Raw genomic sequence first — 25,285 nt, forward strand, 5'->3', positions numbered from 1 at the left:
TGCTGCTTTTCCTGATTTTCTCCCCCAACCCAGTGGGTTGGGGGGGCAGTGAGTGAGCAGCTGCGTGGTACTTAGTTGCTGGCTGGGGTTAAACCACAACACTTTGACAAAGATCCATCCCACCTGCAGTCCTGGGCAAGTCAGTGAGCCTCACAGAGCTCCTCCTGTTGCCTCCAAATTGGGAATAATAGTAGCACGTACCTCACTGAGGACAAACTGTGAGGATTTATTGGTTATGGTACTTAAAGAGTTTGAAGATGTGTACCAGATTGCGGTTGTGAGATATGTTATACCAATGCCTCCCATTCCAGCTGAAAGGAGAAAGAAATCAGCAACCTTTGTGCCGCAGGCTGAGGCTTTGCTGATGGTATCCCTGGGGAGAGCCAGCCCTAGAGCGAGGCCAGGGCAGAGGGGGGGGTCACGCACCTTTCGTCCTGCACAGACACTACTAGCAAATCCAGTATGTATTAGAGACCTCATCCTTTTTCCTACAGGGTTTTGCAGTGCTGCAAAGGAGGTTTCTTTGGTGAACTGCCTTGCCAGTCTGTCTCGGACACAGACACCTGTGTCTTTGTTCCTGCGTCCTGTAGGTTGCATGGCTTTCAGGGAATGACCTGCATTATGAAGGGATCCCCTAGGTTATCCTAGGGAGTCCTCCCTGTTTGGAATCCTCCCTTGCGGAAACTATGACCTCTGGAATGCTCTAGGCTTGTGTGTAACAGGATGTGTGAAAGCATGCATACAGGGGAGTATAGATGAGGCTGTGAGAAGAAAGGCGGCTGAAAGGAACTGACTGGGATTCCTTCACAATCATGCTCCAGAATAAAACTGAAGCAAACAAATATGCAGCAGTGGCTTTTAGATTCAAAGCCACAAAATAAGGCCTGATGAAATACTTGAGAGGCTAAAATTTGTGTGTAGTCATTTCAGTGGCAATTACCCATATTGCATGTTTTTTGCTCTCTAGAGCAGTTAGGCATTTGAAATAAGTTTTCCAGCAAGAGAAACATGCATTTTAGGGGAAAAGCATTTAGGTCACTGTGACCGACCTTTTGACACCTAGCAACACTGAAAATTTGGTACTGTAAAGCTGAAAAACATACCTGTTATTCCATTAAACTCAAAGGTATGCATTACTTAAATTATACTACATAGGAAAGAAAATACTCCGGCACTGTAGCGTATTTCCTCTGTATGAAAGTGATACAGTGATAACAATTCACTTTAGTCTTTTTGTGAAACTGCAACAAATGAGGAAAGACAAAACATTGGTCTTTCACATAAAAAAACCCCAACAAAACAACAAACCACCTTGGATTCTTGATCACCCAAATGAAACATTACATCAAAGTGGGGTGGTTTCATCATGATTTTCAAACAAATGTCTCCACTTTGTTTTGCAATGGTTGTAAGTGAACAGACTCGTAAGGGCTGCTTCTTGAGTTTAAACCTTTATTTTCAGCCACTTACTCCTGCAAGAGACCTCCAAGGAGTCCCCTTCCTTCAGTTATTCAGAGATTGTTAGAAGTGCATGCTGATAGGGAACAGAGGCATTTATCTGTTGGGTGTGGGGAAGTTCTCCAGCTCTCTGTTCTGGTTCCCCTGACTTCCTGGGAGCATGCTCGTAGATGGGAACCGAACTTTTTGGGCAGTGTCAGAAAGTTTTTCTCATCTCATATATCAAGAAGCAACAGAGTACAAGCTTAAACAAGCACTAGTGGGTGCAAATCAATTAAACAGATTAATGATACCTGTCAGAAGATGTGAAATTATTTATCCTCTAAACACCCAAGCCTGGCAAGTCTCAGTTTTCTGACTCACAGACTTAATGTTTACAGTGTGGTTTTTGGCTCAGTGTGCTGCACCGGGCTGGAAGGACATGCACTGTTTGAGCTGTGAAGAGCAGTGTCCTTCAACAAGGTGGAGTTAGGTATAATGTTGCTTGGGGTGATCCTATTCTTGTGTTTTCTCCACCACAAACAAAGAAGGAGTAAGCCCATAATACTCGTTTTGCAACTGACTGTGACAATGACTACTGAGATGACTTCACTAAGACTAATGGCTGTTTTCTGGGGAGCTGGCAGGGATGGGGATATGAGACAAGAAGGGTCAGTTGGAAGGTGGGGAGAAGCAAGAAATGCTATTGCTCTGCACAGCTGAACTGCTGAGAAAGCATAGGAGCACCTTGCCTTGAACTTTCCCCTCGTTAAAAGCATCAGCAGCTGCAAAGCAAAGACCATCATTTTAATAAGCCCACTCTAGTTTTGCAGAAGAATCTGACTTTACTTTGAACGGCTGCACCAAGCAAAGTGAGGCTAAACTGGTTTCTCTTCAGGAAGCTTATTCAAGCAGCTTTAGATGTTTTTCCTTGTGTTCTATTTATGCCTTTTAATTCAATTCCTTGTATTCAGCATGCAGCATTTTTAAGAGACCAGTAATATAAAATAATGTTTCTATAATTGCATTACTTCTTATTATGCTGGGGTCTCTTATCCAGATTAACAGAACTGCATAAACATGATTTGATATCACAGTTGTATACAGTTGTTAAACTTAGGAATGCAAAGGAGTATTCAAAGTAAAGCTTATAGCACCTTAGTCAGAAAAAAGTGTGCCAAGCCATGATTGATGAGTTGTTTTCCAGAGGGGGTGAAAGACAAGGTAGTAATTCAAGAGTTAAGCTAAAAAGATGTCTCTTCTGGTAAGAAAGTTGGATCCTAGCTTGATAACAGGAAAAATTGAATATCTGCTCTTGCTGAAGCATAGAACTTACCTTTTATTTATGCAGAAAAGAAGAACTTGGAATCCACAGCAAATATGGGAGTCTCATGGGAAAAGAAATCTTGGGTAATTGTTTTTTCAGAACAAGGTATTTAGCTAGTGAAAAAATATACCCCTCCCAAAAGGAAAAAAAGAGGAGATTCAGTATGGCCTGGAAATTCAGCAGAGGTAATGCTGACTGATGTGTGTTGCACTCACTGTCCTACTCTTGACTTGATGGTGTGCTGTTACCATATCCCGGCACAGACTGGTCCCTGTTCCCAGGGGAAATAAGAAGAGCCAATGCTAGCACAAGGTCACTTGAGAAATCTTCCTAGCAGTCAACGTAATTTTTCATGGAAGGAGCCACAGTTATTAAGGCATCACAGCACAAAATCATCTCTATAAACAATCCTCTTTACCTGAGCTGCCTTGTAACACTTGACTAAGCAGATGCATCCTTGTAACTACACAGCTCCAACCACAAAGCTAAAATTGGCTGTTTTTTTAGTAATTATTAATCCTATTGTTTCCCTGTGTACCTGAGCCATTAGTAGTGACTTCAGGGATACTTGGAGATGTGTGACACACAGAAGTGTGTTGCGAGGAGGGTGCAGGATATTGTAGCCTCCAAGAGATCTTGTTAGAACTTGGAGAGCAAACATGCAGAGTAGATTGCTTATTTCTTTGACACAGTAGGTGGAGGAGGAGTAGATGGACACAGTGCTCATTTGTGACCATCTAAAGTCTGAATGTATGTGCTTGCAAGGTCATGCCAGGTGCAAACAAAACCTCTATGTTCTTTCTGATTCAGAGCCGCCTCTTTTTATTTTCTGCCTTAGCCTGCTTAGCTGAGTCACACTGTTATTCACTTTGGGACTCTTTCTGTACTTTGATGCACAGGAAGGTCATGTGGATTATTCCAGTGGCAGCTGGTAGTCAGATGTTGTGCCACAGCTAACTACCTAAGTATTAGCAGAAGTCTGAACTAATACAAAGAAAAACATAGCCCCAACAAATAGCAGTGTAGATAGGTCTTGGTAGCATGCATGTTAAAACTGCATTAACTCTGATGGAGATAGAAGCAGCAGGAAAGGCTGTATTTTATAATCATGAAACTCCGTCTCCTGGCCAGAAATAGCAGCACACTTTGAAAATAGTTAGTTTTATTAAATTTTATTTCTAAACCTAAGGAAACTTAACATTTGCTGGTGCCACCAAGGTCTAGGACAGTGCAGAGGTACGCTGTTCAAGAGGTAACACAGGAGTGGGTTATATTTCAGGGAGGGGTTCTGGCACTGGTGAGGGTAAACCGTGACCGCACCCCAGCAGTGTTTGATTGTCTCCAGTTTTCTGTGAGATGTGCAGTAAGAGAAGTTTGCTGTTTCTTTCTGTCCTGTACCATGTGCCGAAGATCATTCACAACCTAGGTGTGGGAGGTATTTTGGCTTTATTATAGCTTGTCAGTTTCAAATCTAATTGGTTTTCTTGTATGTCACCACTTTTTCAGAGAGCTGGTGGGTTTTGTACACAGAAGGGATTTTTTCTTGGGCCTTGGTGATGCAGAATGAACAGGTTTTTAGCTCAGCGTCAGAGAGAGGAGAAATTCAGCCCTGCAGTGTATAGCTCTCATGTTTCTTCTCCAGGGCAGGCTACCATTTCTCATCTGGCTCCGGCTTTTATCTTCTTAAGATAAGAAATATGGTCTAAAAATGAAATGAAGTGAAGATGTTGAGCAGTACATTTGAAGGTGGAGAAGGCCTCTGGAGTTTTTTTAAAAGCTCAACTTGACTGTGAGTCAGCTATTGGCAATAGCTAATGGCTATTGACAACCCATGATTTTCACTCCCACCAATGATGTTTTGTCTAAAATTTTCAGATTTCAGGTTTGAAATCAACAGCAGATTTTATAAAAACCAGAAGCAGCAATAGGTGGCTGAGGGTAATTATCATACTCATTGTGCCTTTGACAAGTAATTCAGTGACCCTGTTTCATCTGGATGAAAGCACACTTTAAGGCACTTTAAGAAATTACCCTTCAATTTGAGCTCGGTGCATATTCAGAAAAGGACAGCTCTAGCTTCTTGTCAGCACAGGTGATGTCCTCATCTTGCATCCCAGAAAATGGTTTTGCATTACTAGAATATCAGTCATAGTCAGGTGCAATGCTGGCCTGTAACTGTAATGTGGCATAGTGCATTCAAAAAATGAAATGTAGCTTTATGGCAAGTGGACAGTCTGGCAAGTAAGCCAGTGTGGAAACAGTTTATGCACCAGTTTGCTCACATTGAAGAAAACGTCCCAGCAAAGGGGAAGCTTGAAAGGATGTGACCTCCACTGCCTCTGATACACAAAAATTTGAACCCAAACAATTAATTCCCAAGGTGATTGCATGAGCTGATTACTTGCTAATAAGTGAGAGGGATCACTAAGTGACACAGCACAAAGTTCCCATAGTTGAATTTTTCTTAAACTGTTTCATACTGCCAGGAATTGCTTCGGAAATCACCTCGCTTTCCAGGTTTTCCACTCACAGATGTCAGAGAGCTGAATATACTTGGAGCCTGCTTCGTATCACACGGAAGACTAGTTTCTACCAGTTAGCCTAATTGAGTAAATAGATTTACAGAACAATTGTTTATTTTTCACCTGCAGCACTTTGCGGTTTATACTGATTGAAAAAATAGTTCACTGTACAAAATTGCGTCCTGGAGTAGTGCAGAAATGATTTGATGAACAGAATGAGTTTCTGTTCATTATCCCACTTTAACGTCTAGAAATGTGTAATGGTCACTTTTCCTTGCCATCACCGCATGTGTGGTGGAAGCAAACAATGACAAAGAGCCTCCTCCTGTGCAGCAGAGAACAGCAGAGCTGAAAAGGACTTAGAGGCATGCTTCTATTAAATTACAGAGCCAAGAGAATTTGCCCATTTGTTGTAAGAGAAGGGATTTGACCCTTATACTAAACCTATATTAGTATAAAAGAACTTTATTTTCTCGGGAAAATGTGTATTTGTCAGCCTGCTTTTTGGAGCCATTAGCTTGACATTCAGAAGATTTAGAGATGTAAGGATGACGTCTAGAAGAAATTGAATGCAGTTTTAAATGGGTTTGCACTCTTAATGCCACTGCACACAACTCTCATGCACCTGAGAAATGTGTTGCAACTTCACACAAGTACCTTGTATGCCATCTGAGGAACCCTTTCCCACAGTTTGTTAGGCTCTGCACTTCATTAGAGAAATCTTCACCAAAATCTCTTAATCCTGGCAGCTTTCCTAGTAGGATCAATCTTTGGAGGATCTGGGTGATCAGTAATGACAAAACCAGCCTTGGTATTAGTATTTCACTTCATAAATTGCAGAGATCTAGGCTTCACTTACATTTGTCAACAGTGACTTTCCAGTGAAGTACAAGGTATTTGAAAAATTACCCCTAATGTTTCAGGCTAGGGGGGGAAGTACTTTTTCAAACTATGAGAACATTTCCCTCATGCGCCATTAAACCAATGGGCGAGAACAGAAGGCAGGACAGGGTGGGAGTATACTTGAGTCCCTAAAGGTAGGGCTGAATAGCCACATGCCAAGTTATTTAAGTTTTATTCCCGTGAGCCATGCCATGTGTTGATAAAGTGGTTTTGTTAATGATACAGTGAGCCACAGAAGAGTAAGAGTTTCTTTTATTTAAAGCTGCCCTTTCTTAGCTGCTGTGTCTAGCACTGTCATAGTTCTAATCTTGCTCCTTAATTGTGTGTGTGTTATTGTGGATCCTGCCCATCTTCTCTCACGTCCTCAATGATGTGTGTACAAGACCTGCTGCTCGTCCCCATTCTCTCTCTCTGCATTCCCCATCTCTCCTGCAGACGCAGATGTCATCTATGTGGCAGGTTACTTAGCTCTGTCGTGCCTATGCACTGTTCCTTCTGTCCAACCTAAAACTCAGTCTGGGGCTCCAACATTCTGCAATGGGGTGACTAGTGACTTGGAGTAAACACAGCTTTTTGTCATTCTCAAGGTCCTCTATGCTGCTCCCTTCTCTGGGGGGACATTCACCCCACCTGTCTGATGATGCCATTGCAGGTTAGGCATTTCCAGAGGGTGAATTTTTCCATCTGTTTCTAGCATTGTCTTTTGATTGTTACAATTAGAAGTTGTGAATGCCACCCAAAACCCCTAGTTAGCATGGATGGAGAATGAAGTGAATTGTGACATGTGTGATCTCTGCTGGCTCTTCAGTGGGGACATTAGGCAAAATGTTGTCTCTGCTAAATGGTGATTCTGGTTTTCTTTGAATGCTGGATGTAAACTGGAAGATGTAATGTGGAATTTAAGTGGCAGAGTTAGATGACAAGAGTTCAAATGTCACCAGCGCTGGTCTTGGTGTTAGATCAAAGGCCCCTGCAGCTCACAGAAGTGGGACACTGTGCTAAGCAGGACTTTTTTACTCATTTACAAGGTTTTATCTCCTTGGCACTTTCACTAAAAATATAAACCACAGAGCGAAAACAAAACAAAAACTGTCACTGAATTACTGATCAAAATAAACCTCTTTCTGGAAGGTGACTAGATTCAGGTATGGATGGTGGAACCAGTGGGATATTCTCCTGGGCTGGATGAGCCTCTCTGCAGTGACCCCAGATTTTGCACTGGAGTGGGATGTGTCTTGCCCACTAGTCTTCTCAGCATCTGCTCTGCACCTTCTGTGACTGTTCAGATTGTCCCCTGGATTTTGGCTCTCAACCAATAATGTGTTGTCTTTCAGAAATTACCAGCTTCCTACTTCAGGATGAGCCCATCTCCTCTGTGTCTTTTGTCTTGTTATAATGCCATCTCAAAGGGAGGGCAGGCATTCCCTGGATTTGTGGCAATTATTGCTGTGTGATCCAAGTAGGGCATAAGGTAAAAAATTTAATGCGTGTATTTCATAGCTTATTTCTGAGAAAGGCAGAAGGAGTTCAACAAATTTGGAGATCTTGCCCAGTGACAGACTATGCTGGACTCTGACGTATTTAGTCTAGGTGATATACCAGTACAAAAATTTGCTTCATGTTTCAACTCCTAATGGGAAAACCCCACTGTTCTCCAGACATACAGAATTCCTGAGGTAAGATCAACAAGGCACACAAAGAGACCTGTTGACTATGGGGATGGAAGACAAACTAGTCCAAAAAAAAAAAAAAAAAAAAAGAATCGTCTGAGGGAAGGGAATCATGTGCTTAGTTACAGGAAAATCTTTGTTTCTAACTCTAGGTCCTTCTTCAGTTATCAGCAATGATGATGATTCAGCCAGTCCCCTCCACCACATCTCAAATGGCAGTAACACTCCATCTTCTTCTGAGGGGGGTCCTGATGCGGTCATCATTGGGATGACGAAGATTCCTGTCATTGAAAATCCCCAGTATTTTGGAATTACCAACAATCAGCTCAAGCCAGACACCTGTAAGTACAAACAACTGTATGTGTTTCAGTCATTCATTTTACTTGTGCAAGTGCTTGGGCTCCTTAACAGAGCTAGCAGAACAAAATGCTCTAAATTCTTGGGAGTGGAAGGGTGGGGTTAAAATGTATGCAATTTGTTAAAGGTACATGAGATGAACCGCTTTACATCTGTCAAAGCCAAATTCAGCCCTTATGATGAGTCAGTGAAGTCAGCAGTGTTACACACAAAGCCTGATCCGTATTCCATCAAAGTCACCGGTAGCCTTTCCATTGATTTCAGTGGTCTTTGGCCAGTCCTGTGCACTGAATGTGTTCTTGGGAGAAAACAAATCCTGAGTCAGAAGCAGAAGTCAGTATTGTTACATACGTGCTGCTTTTAATTTGATCGTATTAGCAATGAACATAACCTAACTTTGAAATCTGAGTATTTGTAAAGTTATAAGAATGATAAGGGTTAAAACTGCAATTATTGTAATTCCGTTGAATAATTCAACCACTACAGCCAGAAAAGATGTTGAATATTTAAAAGTACAGCAGAAGGTTGCATGGTAGACAATAAATGTCACATACAAATTCTTTCTTGTTCAGTTAGAAGCAGGTGAAATGTGAAAAAATATGAAGCATTAAACATAATTAACTATGAATAGTTAAAAAAGAGTATCCCTAACTTCAGATGCTAGTCTTCAAACCTAATAACAGTTTTAGAATTGGACATGTGAAATGTTGATTTATGAACCAGTGATTAGCATTGCGGCAGATAACTGAAAAGTTACCTAAAGGATATTGTGATTCATAGTAAGTAACTGCATGGCTTACTATTTTTCATCAGTACATTAAGGTCTTTAAGTGTTTCAGAGAAGGTTGTTCCTGCCTCTTTTTCACTAATTTTTTTTGTGTGTGTGAATGTACATACATTTCTGAAGTGTCACTGGAAGTCTGAACTGTTTCTCTGGGAAGTCACTCTAGATTCCCAGTATAGCTGCTGAGCACTGGGCTTGCAACTAAGGGATGCTACATTCTATCCTGAATGATACTGCTTCATAGCACAAACTGTAGTCTAGGGGCTTACTGCCAAGGTCAGAAACCTTTGCCTCCAACTTTGCAAAGCTTAAATGCCATAATAGGAATCTTTCTGGACCTGTGCATGAGGGCGTGCATGCGTATGTGTATGCACGACTTCTAAGGTTGCAAAGACTGATGCTGGACTACCTACATATCTTGTGAATATTAATGGTTATCTACATCTAAGCACAAGCCACAGAAGGATGTTCCTGCAACACAACAGAAGGTCTTTTTCTGCTTTTTATTGTACATCCCTGATGTTCGCTCTTACTATAGCTTTATTGTGTGGCACTATTTTGTGATTAGAAATACCCCATTATCTCTTCTACCAGAGGATATTTAAATAATCTGGCCTAGTGTATGCAGTGGGATGCATAAGGTAATCACTGAATTGCTGGTACTTGATCAGCTCAAGGAAGATGTTACATAGATGCATTCTGATTAGAACATTAATTCCTATGAAGAACAGAAGCTGCTAGGGAATCAGAAACAGGCAACAAGCCCACTAGAGCTTTCTAATGTTATACATAAGGCAATGCTTTTAAATATGAGGCTATTGTACCTCTGTTCCCAGCTGCATTAGACAACATTATAATTGTTTAAATAAACATCAGTGAGTACAGAGTATTTAACTTTCAGCATTAATGTTGGAACGTGCTGTTCTGGGGAAAAACCCAAACTGTACCAAAACACAGAATTCTCTCACATTTAGTAAGTTGCACGTTAAGTACGGACACATTAAATCACAGCTGACTAGTGCTAAGTAGGTCCTGATCCTAAAAATACATAAGTCTGTGTTTGGTTTTGTGTGCTGCAATGAAACCCACATGGTGTCAGGGAAATTAATCACAGTACATGAAGTTCAGTTTGGGCATAAATGCTTGCAGGATGTGGCTCAAGACTTTGATACGGTGTGCTGAGGAAGTTTATAGGGCTGATGCTCTGCATTCTGCCACATTGCCATGGTGGTCCCAGTCTTTGTGGTTTTATTGCTTTAACAAAGAGAATCAGGTAAACTGTGGCAGTGTATATACCAAGGCAGATTTCTCCTACCACACTGAACATCTGTCCAATAAAAACATAATTAAAATTGTCTCGGACAAAAATGGTCTTCTAAGAAATAATTTCACATACACTTTCTTTCCATCTCTCTCATTCGCTTATTATTACAGAGCTGCACTTGTCCTTTCTTAGCCTGCCAACTTCCTCCTGATGTGTATATCTGGTATTTATAAACCTCTAAGCTAAGTAGCTCTCATACTTTTTTCCTGTTTACAATAATGCCAGCTCCAGATGTCATCTGGTTTCTCATCTCCAGCAAGATAATTAACATTTATGTTTATTTCCTATCTGGTCTAAGTTCCATTGTCTGCTAGCATTAAACACAGCAATCACTGATAGTCATGCTGGAAAAGATTCTTCTGTATTTAGCTTATGTTTGTCTGTGGAAGGAGGTGAGACTTCGAGCTAGGTGAAACTGTATGCAGATGGTATTGCAGTTTTCACAGAAGTTGAAGGAGTACGTCTGCTGTGACTAGCAAGTGGAATTTCTTTTTTGTTATCTACTTAAGCCATATTTTTGACTTGTCTACAGATAACCATTTCTGAGTATAGTGTATCAAGCTGCATTGCAAAGTATTAGACGTATATGTGTTTAAAAGAAAATTTTAAAAATTGTTTGTGATCAATTTAGTTTGAAATTCCATCACTGTGTCAGTAAATTGGTACTTTTGCTACTGAATAACTAAATCCTGAAGAGCACTAGCTTCTAAAGGTCAGTCTCACGCTAAACGTTATAGCACTTTCCTCCTCTTGAAAGACAGCTTTTAAGGTGGGAAAAGCAAACTGAGGAGGACTGAAGACCCATCAACTAGAGGGTCAGGTTCCAGTCATCACTCAGGACTGCATTTCTGTCCCAGGTTTGAGGACAAACACTCATCTGTACCTTTAATTGACATAATGGTAGGAAATTACTCTTCATCTTCCAACTGGAATTGGCTGCTATTTCCCACTCCAGCTGCCTATCATGTTAACTACCCATTTTCCTCACCAGCAAACCCACTGATGCTTCTTCAGCACTTGTCTGTCTGACACCGTGTCCCAGCACTCCTGGCTTTTCCTTTCCTTGCCATGTACCCTTGGTTGCTGCTCGCTGGTGGGCTCATCTGCCACTCCAATACCTTGAATATTTCCAGCTTGAAAGTTTACAGTCTGTCGTGCACAGACATGTTTCAGACACGTACCAGACTTCTTCATTCCTTTTTGTGTAAAATCAAAAGGTGTTTCCTCTTTGGCAGTACTTGGCAATCGGTGACAACTCTGCTTTCAGATGTGTGAGACAGAGTCCACAGCCTGGACTTCGTGAAATGCTCTTTGCACTTAAGTCATTATAAACCAGGTTGTGCTGTATTAGCATGAACCTGTAAACCTCTTGCCTGGGAATTACGAACAGTGTTCAGTCATTGCTGTTGAAAACTGGGCCATAACTTTGTAGTGAAGTAACATCACCAGGTGCAGAAACCTTGCATGGATGGCAAAGCTTGCAAAGATTTTTGTCTCCTGAAATCAACTGGGCGATGTAATATCGCATGGGCATAAGTGCTGACTAATGCTAGGTGGTTAGCTTCACTAATCTTATGAGCTGTCACAGCCCCTGAGCTATTTGGTAGTTTCATTAATACCATGATATTTCAAAAATTAGTCTTCTACATCTCTGTACAGAAATCATAGTTGCTAAAGTGGCCAACTGAGCCTACCAGACCTGTTGAAACAGGACAGAAGAAACAAAGCCATTTTCCTCTATGAACGGCTGTGGTCTTTTCTTCATTCATCATTTAGCTTGGAGCCCAGTTCTTGGAATGTATCAGCCCATTGCTATGACATTTCTGTGATTAATGGTGGAAATGCAGTCAGTAAATAATATTGCTGTGTTGGCAGTAATGTGAAAACCAAAACCTGAGGAGAGGGCAAGCGTAAAACGTCAGTGGAAGTGCCCAGGCTGAGACTCTGAGGGCAGAACTTGGGTAAGAAACTGCTTGCAGGTGGTTTGGGGATTTCAGGAATCAAATTGTTCTCTGAATCTCACCCCAGTAACCCCCACCTCTGCCCCATGAAGTCTCTGTGGTTGTTTGAGTGCAACTGAAGGGAAGGCTGAGGCTGGAGCTTTGCCCTTTCATGGGGAGGTTTGCAAGCTCCAGGTTTCAAGCCCCCTAGGGTGGATATGTAGCAGCTGCATTGACATCAGTCTGTACTTCCCAGCTAATCTGTACTTGGAAGTCACTCGATTTTACCCCTAAAGATATTATCAACTATGGAAAATACCATACTGGGCAGGCTTGTTGATTACTTAGTGGGTGGTTTAGTGGCAAGACGTTTTTAGTGGCTGGCCATACATACAGCCATTGCGTTTCAGATGATGTGGTGTGGATTGTGGCTTTCATATGGGAAATTTGGGTATATTAATGGGATATTCTTAATATTTCATCTATATTTCTGCAGTTTGGGATTGTGTTCCCTCAAGCATAGGAGTGTGAATGTGCAGTTTAGATAATAATTATTGTACTTCCAGTTGGCCTCTATTAGGGAAGGTCTGCAGCTGATTACAAGTTGGCATAAATAATTTTTGTAAATTAATCTTGATTTATTTGGCTGACCTGAAAAAATGAATTTACAGTCTATAGCTCCAGTTCCACAGTAAAATCACTAATTGCATGTGTGATGCTAATTTTAAAGGCAGAAGTTTTGAGACCGTCCCTCTTCTATCCCATTTTGAACACTGAACTTTTCAATTTATGTTTAGGGATTTTAATTTATGTATCAGGGATTGTTACACCATTTAGTTAAAGGTGATCTCAGTCTTTTACTGACTTTCCTTCTTCTTTCACTATAGATTTCTTTTTAACATATACATAGCGGGACTTTGGTTGCCCCTGTTAGGCAGGAAAGTTGCAGAAATCCTCTGCTTCAGTCCACCACCTTCTTGAATGAATTTTAAGGGAGAGAAGAAATAAGAGTGTTATTCTTATAATTTTATCATGACTCCCACAGTACTGGACTTCTGTCTTTAAAACCATAGGTCTTGGAGTCTGGTGATGATGTCAGATTTCATTTTAGAATGAAAAAAAAAAAGTGAAGAAAAGCTTGAGAATGTGCACTAGACCCCAGAAGGCTAAGGAAACAGAAAAAAAAGATCTGGATTTGTTTTTCTTTGTTTATTACATTGTGGTTCTTTTTAAACTCAGTTTCATGATTTAGGAGCATTTGAGCATGACGGCAGCATGTGAGGGTGCAGAGCTGGCCCTGCTCTGCTAGCCTGGGGAGATGGCCCTGGCACGGACTGCCGCAGAGAGCAGAGGGGAGCAGGCAGATACCAGGACCTGCTGACTGGCATTTCCTCTCCCAGGCCATTTGTGGAAGGGTGCAGCTACCTTTAGTTCAATACCCAGTTGTTTCTGTGGCTCTGACCACTCACACCCCAGAAAGCGGGCTGGTTGCTCTTAGTGTTGGAGTAGGCTGACAACCTTCTCCCCAACCCTTGGATCACTAGCAATGGGCTATTTGATATAAAAAAGAAATAGTTGTCTGTATTTCCAGGTAGATTGAACAGAAGGAGGGTATGTAGTCACTTGGTTTGTATTTCTCAGGCATCCTTGTCCCAGGATTCCCACAGCAGAGCCTGGCCCCAGGCATGTGTTTCCTTGCTGGGTACACGGGCTGTCACTGCAGAGCAGGAACGTGAGATTCCGGTGATACAAAAACTGCTGGCAAAAAGGAAAATTCACCAAGAGAGCCTCTGCGCTGCAGGGATCTATCAGGCCTGTGACCCAGAGCAGGATCTGAGTGACCACAAAGGAACGGCTGCTGTAGTGGTTTCTTAGCGAGCTAAGCTGGAAGCCTGGGGATTTTCCATCAACTCCCAAAGTCTGCAGAGCTGAAAATTTATAAGCAGCTCATTTTCCTATAAAAGACACCATGACCTCAACAGCCAGAATGCAGAGGAGCAAAACTGATCAGTCTTAGTGAAATCCAGACTGGGAGGAAAAAGCTCGCTGTCCAAGCTGAACTTGCCACTCTTGACATTCATTGGTAGTTGGGATTCAGAGGCTGGGAGGCTTAATAGGGCACTCGCTTCAGGATCTTCAGATGCTGAAAACCAAAAAGCTTTAGATGCTGAAGGCCAAGTATGATTGAGGTTGAGATTACAAGGAGCGATATACATATTATATTTACTGGTTGTCCTGATCCCATTGTGTGCCTTGCTCTGGAGATATTTTATTGGCTAGGTAAATGTGTAAGAGACGTATTGGCTGAATAAAGATATAAAGATATATGAAGGTGTATTTTATCATCTTGACTAAATACTTCTGTAGTTTGATTGCATGTTTTAATCCCTGACTGCAGTCATCATTTAAAATGTGTGTCTTTGCAATTGTTCATAAAGTCATACATACATCAGAAATGTCAGCCATATACATGAGTGGTGTACTTCATTTGTTGCATTTGACTTCTGTTAATTGGGCAAGAGATTTGTCTCCCAGACCATAGTGTACTGAGTATCAGATATTTTTGCCAATGATGTGGTCACATATTTCCTTTGCCCAACAAATAAAATGTAACAGGGAATAAATAAATTCATGGGAAATTAGATTTTTTAAGTCCTGCTGCTCATTCTGAGACTCAGCAGACCTGCGGGTTTTTTTTGTTTTCCAACCAGATGGAAGAAATTGTCCCAATGGCAGAAGCCTTCAACTTGAAAAGCATGGGTTTCTACCTTCTTAAAAATTCTGATTTGGAAAGGAAGGAATATTTCCACATTTAGTGTGGAGGTGAACCTATAGAATCACTTTTGCCCCCAGAAGTTACTTGTGTTTCCGTCTTGATCTGTCCATGAAGTTCATTTACATCTAATAAAATAGGCAAGAAATCATGCTTTCAGCAAAATATTTGCATTTCATCACACAGACTGTTGTTCCGTGACCTGAATTATTCAGTAAACTACTTGCTCTGAGGGTCCAAATGCTGGAAATGCAACTGCAAGAAAGAACAGCTTGGACCCTGACCTTTAATTTATGAATAGCATGAATGTTTCATCACCTGGAAATATAGCACATGAAACATACTTCTGGCTAAACAGTGGATGTTTTAAGGAGATCTGAGCAATGAAGATCCAAAGTATGCATTTCAATTACAGAGACAGAGTACGAGGCGAGACAGTGTGAAATATGCACTCTCAGGAAAGTGTCCCGTGTCAAAATTCAGGTAGAGTGTGCACCTTCTTGTGTAAATATGTCAGGTAAACTTAAGATAGCACACTATTTTTCTTCAGCAGAGCACTGAAATGCACTGTCAACATTAAGCCCAACCACGGGCTTCATGTGAAGAGCCCACTTAAGGACTTTATGAAAGTTGAAATGAAATTAAATATAGGCGCAAGTATTCTCTGCAATTACGGTATTAGTCAAGATCAAAAAGCCCAACATGGTGCTTTTTTAGTAGGTGTAATCTCAGTGGCATCAGTACATTCCGTTTGTCCTTTGACAGTACATCTGTAGCAGAAATACATACACTATTTTGGCACCAAAATATGTAGCTAAATCAGTAATGCCTAAATGACAAATAGCACCATTTATATTGTAATGATAAAATTATGCCTTTCAGACTCTGTGCTCCATACTAAGTTCTATGGATGTTGATTTTATATATGCATGTGTATTTAAAAGCGTAATGGGAAAATAACGTGATGGAGGTTAAATGGGTAGTAGTTATATTTAAGCTGAATGGGAAAAAAGTAATCCATTGTGAAAACCTCCCTATCACGATCCTAAGCATGGGAGCAGGATTGGGCCTTGGATTTATTCCTTTGTGTTAGTGAGTTTTGGCTAAATGAGAAATACAGATCCCAGGGAAGCAAGGTAGTATAAATAAGAATAAAAGGAGAAATTTTAAGTCTAATAAATACTCAAATATGAGAAAATCAGAAGTAAATCAAATAACTTGTAGGCAAAATTATTTCATAAACCCTACTTCTGACTTCATCACCAAGTAAGTGCATCATTATTAAGGAACGTGAGTGTGTAAAACGCAGTTAGCCCTGAGCACAAGCTCACCCAAAGATGAATTCTGGGAGAAAATGGTGAGGAATATAGTAGTCCACAATAAGAATTGGTTAAGACAGGGTAGTATTTATCGCAGTTGCAGTGTGAGCCGTGCTGCTTTTCAGCTGTGTATAACATCTTCACACCTCCCCCTGGCAGCTGTCTCTGAGGAATTAAGGCTGTCAGTGCTTTGAGACAGTGACTTTTGAGGGTGGTTTAGCAGCTTGTGTCCTGGAGGAGATTGTGTGGTTGGCTTTACAGGTTTGCAGATCTGCCTAGTGCAGGGAGGCTCCAGATAGCGATGGGTTACGTTATGCCTAGAGCCATCAGAACTGCAGAAGGGTCCATGGCCCACTGGGAATATATGCATACCCCTCCTATGTGTATGAATGGGGTGTATTGGCTTGCATGTCAGCCCATGCACCCAGCAGGAGTTCACCTGCTCTGTTCCTCCCTTTTGTACAACATTTGTACTCTGGCTATCAGATTCTGTGAGAGAGGTGCTTTCCCCACTGCATTGCACTAGTGGTGGATCCGCAGGGCTGGGATGCAGAAAGCTCGTGCTGCTGCCCCTGCCCTGTCTGGCCCTGCAAGCAGGAGTGCTTATTAGCTGCTCTGGGGTGTCTGATCTTCCAGACTTTTTTACTCTGTGGTCTGTGCAGCTTAATTATCATTCTGTCCTGAGAAACCTTGAGAAACCAGCAAAAATGCCACTGGGGTTCATAAGGTCCAAGTACATTTGGTTTAGTTTTGACAGGATTTTGCTGGGGAGCTCCTCACTGTCTCAGGCTTAGCTACATGTGTATTATGGGCGGAGGGTAGGCCAGCAGCAAGTGAACCTAACAGCCATTTAAAACGTTCTCAGAGGTAGAAGTAACACAGTTGGTAGTATTCTGAAATATTCTGTAATATTCTTCAAATAATTTTCTTCAGCATTAACTTATTAATTAAACCTCCCTCTCAACAGGCTTATCATTTTCCACAACAGCAGTTGGGGAAAAATGATAAGGCTGTTTTTTTCTCACTGGAAGTTGTGTAATTAATATACCCATTTTAGTTCAGACATATATTCTATATAATAAAATACCTGAGCTCAGCATTTTTGACTCATTAAAAAAATATGATTACAGGGGTAGACAATTCCAGGAACACACTTCCATCATTAATTAACAGAAGTAAAAACCCAGCCGCTGAAATGTATCTTTATGATCATCTTTTAGAGCCCTCCCTTTCACACTTTCCCTTAAGCTAGTTTTCTTTTGGTTTGCTGGACAGAAACGAGAGCACCTTTCGATACCAGCTGCTCTCTCAGCCAAGGATGCCAAAGGGACCTCTGCTTAGGGAGACTATGACTGAGGGGCACATGGAGAGACAGGCAGCCCTTGAGCTCAGTAGTTCTGGGCCTTGAGGGTTGGTGTGAATTTCTCAGCCTGTTGTTGAGCAGGACATTCCAGAGGACGGGTTATTGCTCTTCAAAGGCCAGTGTATGGATTAAGTCATGAGGCATACAGATCTGGTGTGAGGTGAACACTTGCAAGGTCTTATCTCTAGCCTATCAATGCCCATAATAATTGAAGACTATTATTTGCAGATTGCTGGGGAATCGCTGTGATTGAAGTAAAAACCCCTGCAGGGGAAAGAAGTGTCAAATAACCTAAGTCAAGACCCTGCAACAAGGTCTGAAATCGTTAAAGTTCTGTTGATGAAAAGTTGTGCAGTACCTCTGGCTAGTGACTTGCCCAATAGTTTTGGGGGGCAATTAAACATTTAAATGGAAAACATATGCATGGGGGTATTGTTTGCATTTAGAAAAAATATGTGGTGTATACATACCAATTACCACCTGTTTCTGTAAATTGCAGTGGATCTCTGTATAACTAATAATCTCTCTGGGGATTTTTTTTTTTTTAATTTCTGCATTTCAGGAATCTAAATTCCATTCTCAGATGTGAGGTAGGCACATGAAAAGAGCATCTCAAAGGCATTCAGATGCTAAATCACCAACTAACCAGTTTTCTGAAAAGCTCCTGAACAGCTTGGAAGTGTAAAGTCTGGTCAACAGAAATCAGAGTGTTAGTCAGCTTAGTACTTTGGACAATTCCAGTAAATGATTGCTTCGCCTTTAGCTACCTAAATGCCTTTGAGAACTGGTTGCTGGAAACTCCGTTGAAAGTCAGTAATTGTACAGGTCACAGGGTGCAGGAAAAGGCTTTCTGTCTCCAAGAGGATCCCTTGAGTGGCACTGAGTTGTACTGGAGGGTTGGAGTCAGAGTTAAGGAGATGGGAAGCGAAGCTGTCTTCACAGTGGCACTTCCTTCCCCCCTTCCCTCCTCCCACCTTGGTTTGTTTCCCACAGCACTGGAAAGAAAGAAAGAATGGAAAATGGGGTGGTTGTCTCTATCACATGGTTATTTATTCCCAAGATTGGATAGTGAGAAGCCAAATCTAACTTCAAACAATCTCCAGTTTGTATCAGTTTGAGGGGAATACAGATTTGACAGAATTTTCAACTGCCTTTATGAATACTTCTTTGAGCTACAGTTTCAGCTAGAGACTTTCTGAAGTGAAGCCATTCCCACACGGCTCCTTTCATTTCTGAGTGTTGCTTAGGATTTGTTTAGATTTGGTTTCTTAGGCTGTCTTTCAAGGATGTGCTCTGATTTTTTTGGTGCCCACAGCTTGGAAGGCCTGTGGCTGCCTTAACAAACAAAAAAGAAATAGCTGAAAACAATACCCATCAAGGGGAATATGTCCCACACAAAGTAGAGAGAAACAGAAAAAGAGAGAAACAAATGGCGAAGAAACAAAAGAACCTCAGTCTCAGCCTTTGGCAAAGAAAGAACAATACATGACTGATTTGCTCTGATGTCTTGTGCGGGAGGACATGATTTGTCTTGTCCCTGTTTTATTCTCATCAGAAGAAAAGTAACTGTTTTGCAGTATTTGCAGTCTCCACTTAAGAGGCTGTTGAGACTGGAATAGCAATGGGATTGCCTCCAGACAGAAATGCATTGACCAGCACTGTGTGGGAAAGCTTGAAAAGCTCCTGCTTGGGTGGTGAAGTACAAGGCAAAAGTTTATGGGCTTATTCTTTATCCTCCGATTTAGAAGTGGAAGTACTCTGTTACACAGAGTTGCTCTTTCCAAGACTGTCCATATTCTCATGTGCTTGTAATGCTTCAGTCTGTGAAGTTCACTTCTGCAATGGGGAGTGCACAAAGGTGCTGTATCAGCAGGTGAGACTAAAATGATTTGTGTTAGTGTCCAGCAATGCCATTCCTGTCTATGTTGATGATAAATTCTCACCTCATTTTGCATACTGTATCTGCTCAGTTCAGGAATGGACAAATTGCTACAGTGGATCTCAGCAGTAACTTTTCTGATACCTAAAAATAGCTCGTACTGTACCTGTTATAGAATCATAGAATTGTTTAGTTTGGAAAAGACCTTTAAGATCATCAGGTCCAACCATAACCCAACACCACCATGCCCACTAAACTAAGTCCTGAAGTGCCTTGTCTACGTATTTTTTTAATACCTCCAGGGATGGTGACACCACCACTTCCCTGGGCAGCCTGTTCCAATGCCTGATAACCCTTTCAGTGAAGATGTTTTTCCTAATATACAATCTAAACCTCCCCTGGCGCAACTTGAGGCCATTTCCTCTTGTCATATCACTTGGTACTTGGGAGAAAAGACCAACACCCACTTTGCTACAGCCCCCTTTCAGGTAGTTGTAGAGAGCGGTAAGGTCTCCCCTCAGCCTCCTTTTCTCCAGGCTAAACAGCCACAGCTCCCTCACCCGCTCCTCATAAGACTTGTGCTCCAGGCCCCTCACCAACTTGGTTGCCCTTCTCTGGACACGCCCCGGCACCTCAATGTCTTTCCTGCAGTGAGGGGCCCAAAACTGAACACAGTACTCGAGGTGCGGCCTCACCAGTGCCGAGTACAGGGGAAAACCCTTCATCAAATAAGTATCTAATAAACCTTAAGGAGTACATTTCTTCCAGGTCTTCCAATATGTAGAGATTAGCTTATGCTCTGTGACATAAAGTTTTAAGTACTGACCCTGTCTAATAAACCAGCAGATATTCCCTGTATGGCACGTAGCAGCTTCCCTAACATTAACAGCAACAAATTTATATCCTCCTATGGCTGAAACCCACACAACCAGGAGAACAGAGGAAAAGAGGGAGAGGAAGCAGCTAAAAGGCCCGAGAGGCTCATGGCTCGCTGGCAGCCCCAGCCATTGCAGCAGAGAGCTGATGCTCATCTGTCCTGGCAGGCAATGATGTGAAACAGTGTTAGCATCATCAGAGTTGCGTTAGTGTCCTGCACCTAATGTAATGACCAGGGTCAGCCTTTGGTAGTGGTCAGAGGGCTCTGAACCCCCACTGCATTCACAGTGTGCCTGGAGAAGGGACTGCTGCCCATCCCTCTGCAGCAGGGGAAGGGCAGAGACAAGTTTGCCATCCTTCAGCTCCTGCAGCCTGTGGCTGCCTTTGACTTCAAGTTGCTTTAATTCTCTGGCCACCACTGGGGAGGTTGGATTCATGGGCTGGACCCCTTCAGCTGCCACAGCCAGCCCCAGCAGGCATCAGACGTGAAGCCCAAAAGCTCTGCGCTCAACTCAGCCTTGCAGGACGAGTCCTTTCAGTCTTGTGCCTAAACCTGAGAGGAGACATCAGGTGCTTGTTTTCAGTGAGGTGTGGTTTCAGACACAGTAAATCACAGTTCTCATCCTGAAGATGTGGTGTAGGAGCACAGACTCAAGCCTCAAATTCACACAGTCCTTCTTGGAGAACATATTTCCTTTTCGTCTTGCCTTTTGCCTCTGGAAAGGAAGGCACAAGCCTTTTGCTTTCCTTGCAGATGCAGTGAATCCTTCTGCAAGCTAATCCGAACTCATTGAAGTCTTTTGCATTATGCATTCTGATGCAGCACGTTTCCTTGCTGGAATTGGTTTCACACGTTTATCACAATGTTGTATTGCACTTTAAGGCTGTAAGTTTTTTGTCCCTTTTAATGGCAGCATTTTAGAGAAGCCTGCATACTGAGGAATAAACTCAGTGCAAAATAAACTATATCTTTCAGAAATGAGGAAGGAGGCAGAAGTTTCAACTTTTCTTTGCAGCAATAGTTTTCCTCTAGAGGCTAAATCCAGAATTTACTTCCCATTTTGATCAACATGAGTCTTTCCAGCCTGTTGATCTCTGTGTTTTCAGTTTGGCCTCAACATCTGAAACAGGACTGTGGTAAATGGCTACATTAAACAGACTGCTAAGAGATTTATCTTGGACTGGTAAATTTCCTTGACTGCAAGATAGGATGGTTTCAGGATAGAACAAAGCACACAGGTGTTCATTGCTCCTGTGGAAGACAGCTTTGCCATCTCAACTCTGCAGCTTGTGTTTATTGACACAATATGTACACAGAAATACGTAGAGCACTTTCTATGGGAAAAGCATCGGGTGTTTTTCTTAATAATGGAGAGAAAGCGTACAGAGAAGTCTTTGAATTTTATTTGTTTTGGTCTAGTCTTGCGATGGACTCTGCCTGAGCGTGTGGTATTTATTTTTCATCATATATAAAAGGCTGTGCCCACCCACAGTGAGTTCTTGGTCTCATTAGACCAGTCATCCCATCCAAATGACCGTAAAAGCTTTTAAGAAATATTTTGTTACGCTTTCTGTGACCTTCCTCTAGAAGTATGCTGCATACAAGCATACATGTTAAAATCCACACTATTCGTTAGCTAAACCATCTCAAGAGCTGTCTTCCTGAAACTTTGATTATTCCATGACTGCAACCAAAGGCTGTGCTGGGAGACATTTTAATGGCTGAGAGACTAGTCTCTGCCCTATGATAAAGAAATACGGCAGCAGGCTGCAGCAAAGTTGTGTCAGAATAGTTCCCTGAATTTCTCTCCTCTTACAGAGGACTTTTTTAGGTATCTCCCTCAGAAATACAGACAAATTCAGAGAAGTGCTAAGAACAAAGATGCCGCTAAGAACAAAACTCTCCATGCGGGAGTTTTCATTTTTAAGAAAGAAGGGCAATTATTTAAATGGAATGCAGTCTAAGGAAAGATAGCAATCCTGGGTTTAAATCTTTCCTAGATCCCCACGCTCTTATAGTAAGAAAAGGAAATATTAGTTTACAAGGTTGGGTATAAACGCTCTGTGGTCACAAGCTGCCCATCGTTCCCTGCGCTGCTTTCCGCTGGCAGATCCGGAGAAGCCATGTCAGTGCTGAGCTGAACTTGGAGTTTTGCATGGCATGTCAACTGTCTGGGTCATCAGGCTAAGAAGGCCATAGATCAAAGCCTATCTGAACATGTTTGAGCCAAAACCAGCAAGGACTGATTTCTTTGTGACTCAGATTCTGTGATGGAACAAGCTTTATCTAACCTCATCTGTGACAAACCTCATTGTCTCTGACAAGAGCGTATTTGAAGTTAGCTTTTGGGTTGTTGCTTTTAAGTAAACTAATGAGGCATTTAATACTGTGCAAGCTAAGAATTTCTGCATCCTGCTACACTTGAATTATTGAGGTTCTTGGTGTGTGGTGTGTTAAGTTGTACAAGCTGTAGGATGACTAAATAAAATCGCAGTTCTGGGCAGCTAGTACTCAGTCTGATCCACAGAAGGTGATGGTGATTCATAGGAGACAGGAGTTTCTTCTCCCCTCCTTTTCAACCCAGTGAAAGATGGTGGAGCAAAGCATCATGGAAAAATAGCATAAAGACTTATGAAATGCACACTGTACCCCTGAATGCAAAAAAAAATGAAGTGTAGGAATATATTCAGTCTCTTAACATGGTACTCTCTTATAGCAAGATTACAGAACAAAAGAAAGGCAATGCAGACTTTTAACATTTTCCTTGTTAACTTTAACAGGCAGCGGCTCTGTATGGACAGAATTCACTGTATGTCCTCAGGCTTTTCTACAGGGAATACTTCCCATGTTGCAAACATGGAGAAAATATTCTTATCTCTAGGTGTTGTTTAACCCAGCAAACATGTTGTTAGGGGTGACACTGTTCTACACATGGCATCATAAATATAAACTCTGAGACACAATTACTAATAAAACTCATTAGACAGGACAAAAATGAACCAACATCATAAAGATGAAGCAGATAAATCCTGCCCAGACAGTAGGGAAACTGCGGGGAAAATACAAAAGCCCATGACTTGCATGTATCCAAGCAATAACCAGAGAGGCCTCCAATAAGAAGTGGCACCCTGTGCAACAGTGATGTGTACAAATCTCCCTCTCCCAGACAAAGAGAAGGAAGGAGAGGGTGGGGGAGGAAAAAGGAAATAAAAGATAAGAAAGACAAAAGGGTAGGCCTGTTGGTCATTTACTCCAATTAAGCCAATATTTTGCAGCTGTGCTGCTCCAAAGTTCAAGCAATTAAAGTCACTACCTAGGTTTTGCCCTCCCTGACTTGAGGATTTGGATTCAGGGAGCAAAAGGATTTGGGCAAATAGGCTTTGCTTTTGATGCATTACCTGACTTGTTAAAAGCAGCAGTGTTTGATTAAGGATCTTTTTAATTGCCTTTCACTAGGCTGATGTGTTCATAGAGCTTTCCTTCTTTCCTGCATTTCATCCTGACAGCCAGCTAATTGAATGTCCAGGTTGGGTTGGGAAGGGAATTTTTTCCATGCTCTCCTGGAGCCTCAGTGAAGAGAACTGGAGGCTGGCATGGCACGGCCTTGTATCTGCAGCTTTAACCATTTGTTGATTTGGTTTCATAGCTTTTAAACTGATGTTTATTGCTTCTCTAGATGTTCAAGAGGGAAGTCCTCTTGAATACCTGATGGCATTTCATTATGGTCATAATTATAAAATACCTTGGATCTTTGGGGGGTGTGAAGGATCAATAGAGTACAAGACAGCTGAAGAACAAAAAGCTCTTCTGGGCCACAGTTTATTTCCGTACCCATCCATGCCCCCGCCCCCCCCAGACCCCAGCTGCTACTTGTGCTGTTGGAAATATGAGAAAAAAGATTACTAGGGTTCCGGGATAAGGGAAATGTAACAGCAGTGCTTGTGATTATTAAAGGGACTGGATATTTAAGACATATCATGATTTGCATTGGCTGCTGAAAAGCAGAGGAGCCATTCTGCAGATTTTCTTTGTATTAGGAATATTAATGTAAGAGCACCAACCTTACTGAAGATGAGATGGCCCATCATAATCCAAATGGTGGGTTCTAGCACAAAAATACTGCTGTATGCAGAACTTTTGCTCTTCCAGAGGATTTGCACATCGAAGAGTATCTGCAGTAGCATAGGAATTAAATTGCAGAATCTTTCTTTGATGGTTATCATTTTGTTCAGTCTGGAAGAGATTTTCTGAGCAATTACTTTTAACTCACAGCATTGAGATCAGAACATAAAGTTTGTTAAAAATCAGTTGTATTCAAATCTTGGGTTTTGGTTCAAACTTCTGTAACTTCATTAGATCTTCCTTACAACTTTACCATGCTTAAAGCTGAGTTTTAACCTCCATTCTAGACATCTTTTCCACTTCCACATGATTTTTACTGGATAATTTTCTTGGGAGTCAAATTTGGTAGCCTCTGGATAAGAATGAGGAAAATGGTCAGTGGAGCAATGCGCTGTTGTGCAGGCATCCTGCATAGGCTTCTGTATGAGATTGGCATCCAGTTCTTCATTTGATGGTGGCCTTGAAACAGTGGTTCCTCCACCGTGATGCAAAGAGAGGAAGGTCCTAGAGCCTTTACCACCTTGTACAACTGGAATAATGCAACCTTTACTGAATTATTCCATCTTCAGTACAACTCCTCCCCCTCCAGAGTTCCAGGGTAATAGCTGATATTTTAAATGCACAGAAGTAAAGCTGTTCAAAAATAGACTCTTTCTCCCATGGGAGATTTCAGCATTTCAAAATTACT

At 41.7% G+C, this 25,285-nt stretch overlaps 1 protein-coding gene across 1 annotated transcript in view; it reads left to right on the forward strand.

Annotated features, from left to right (window-relative positions):
• Positions 1–25,285, forward strand: part of NTRK2 (neurotrophic tyrosine kinase, receptor, type 2) — a 185,086-nt gene that overhangs the window by 93,102 nt on the left and 66,699 nt on the right. The window contains exon 11 of the mRNA XM_010568646.1: positions 8,012–8,200. Within this exon, the coding sequence (XP_010566948.1) occupies positions 8,012–8,200 (189 nt within the window). The remainder of the gene's footprint in view (positions 1–8,011; positions 8,201–25,285) is intronic.

The sequence above is a fragment of the Haliaeetus leucocephalus genome, unplaced genomic scaffold, assembly GCF_000737465.1.
Source record: "Haliaeetus leucocephalus isolate CR32 unplaced genomic scaffold, Haliaeetus_leucocephalus-4.0 Scaffold251, whole genome shotgun sequence".
NCBI classification, from domain to species: domain Eukaryota; kingdom Metazoa; phylum Chordata; class Aves; order Accipitriformes; family Accipitridae; genus Haliaeetus; species Haliaeetus leucocephalus.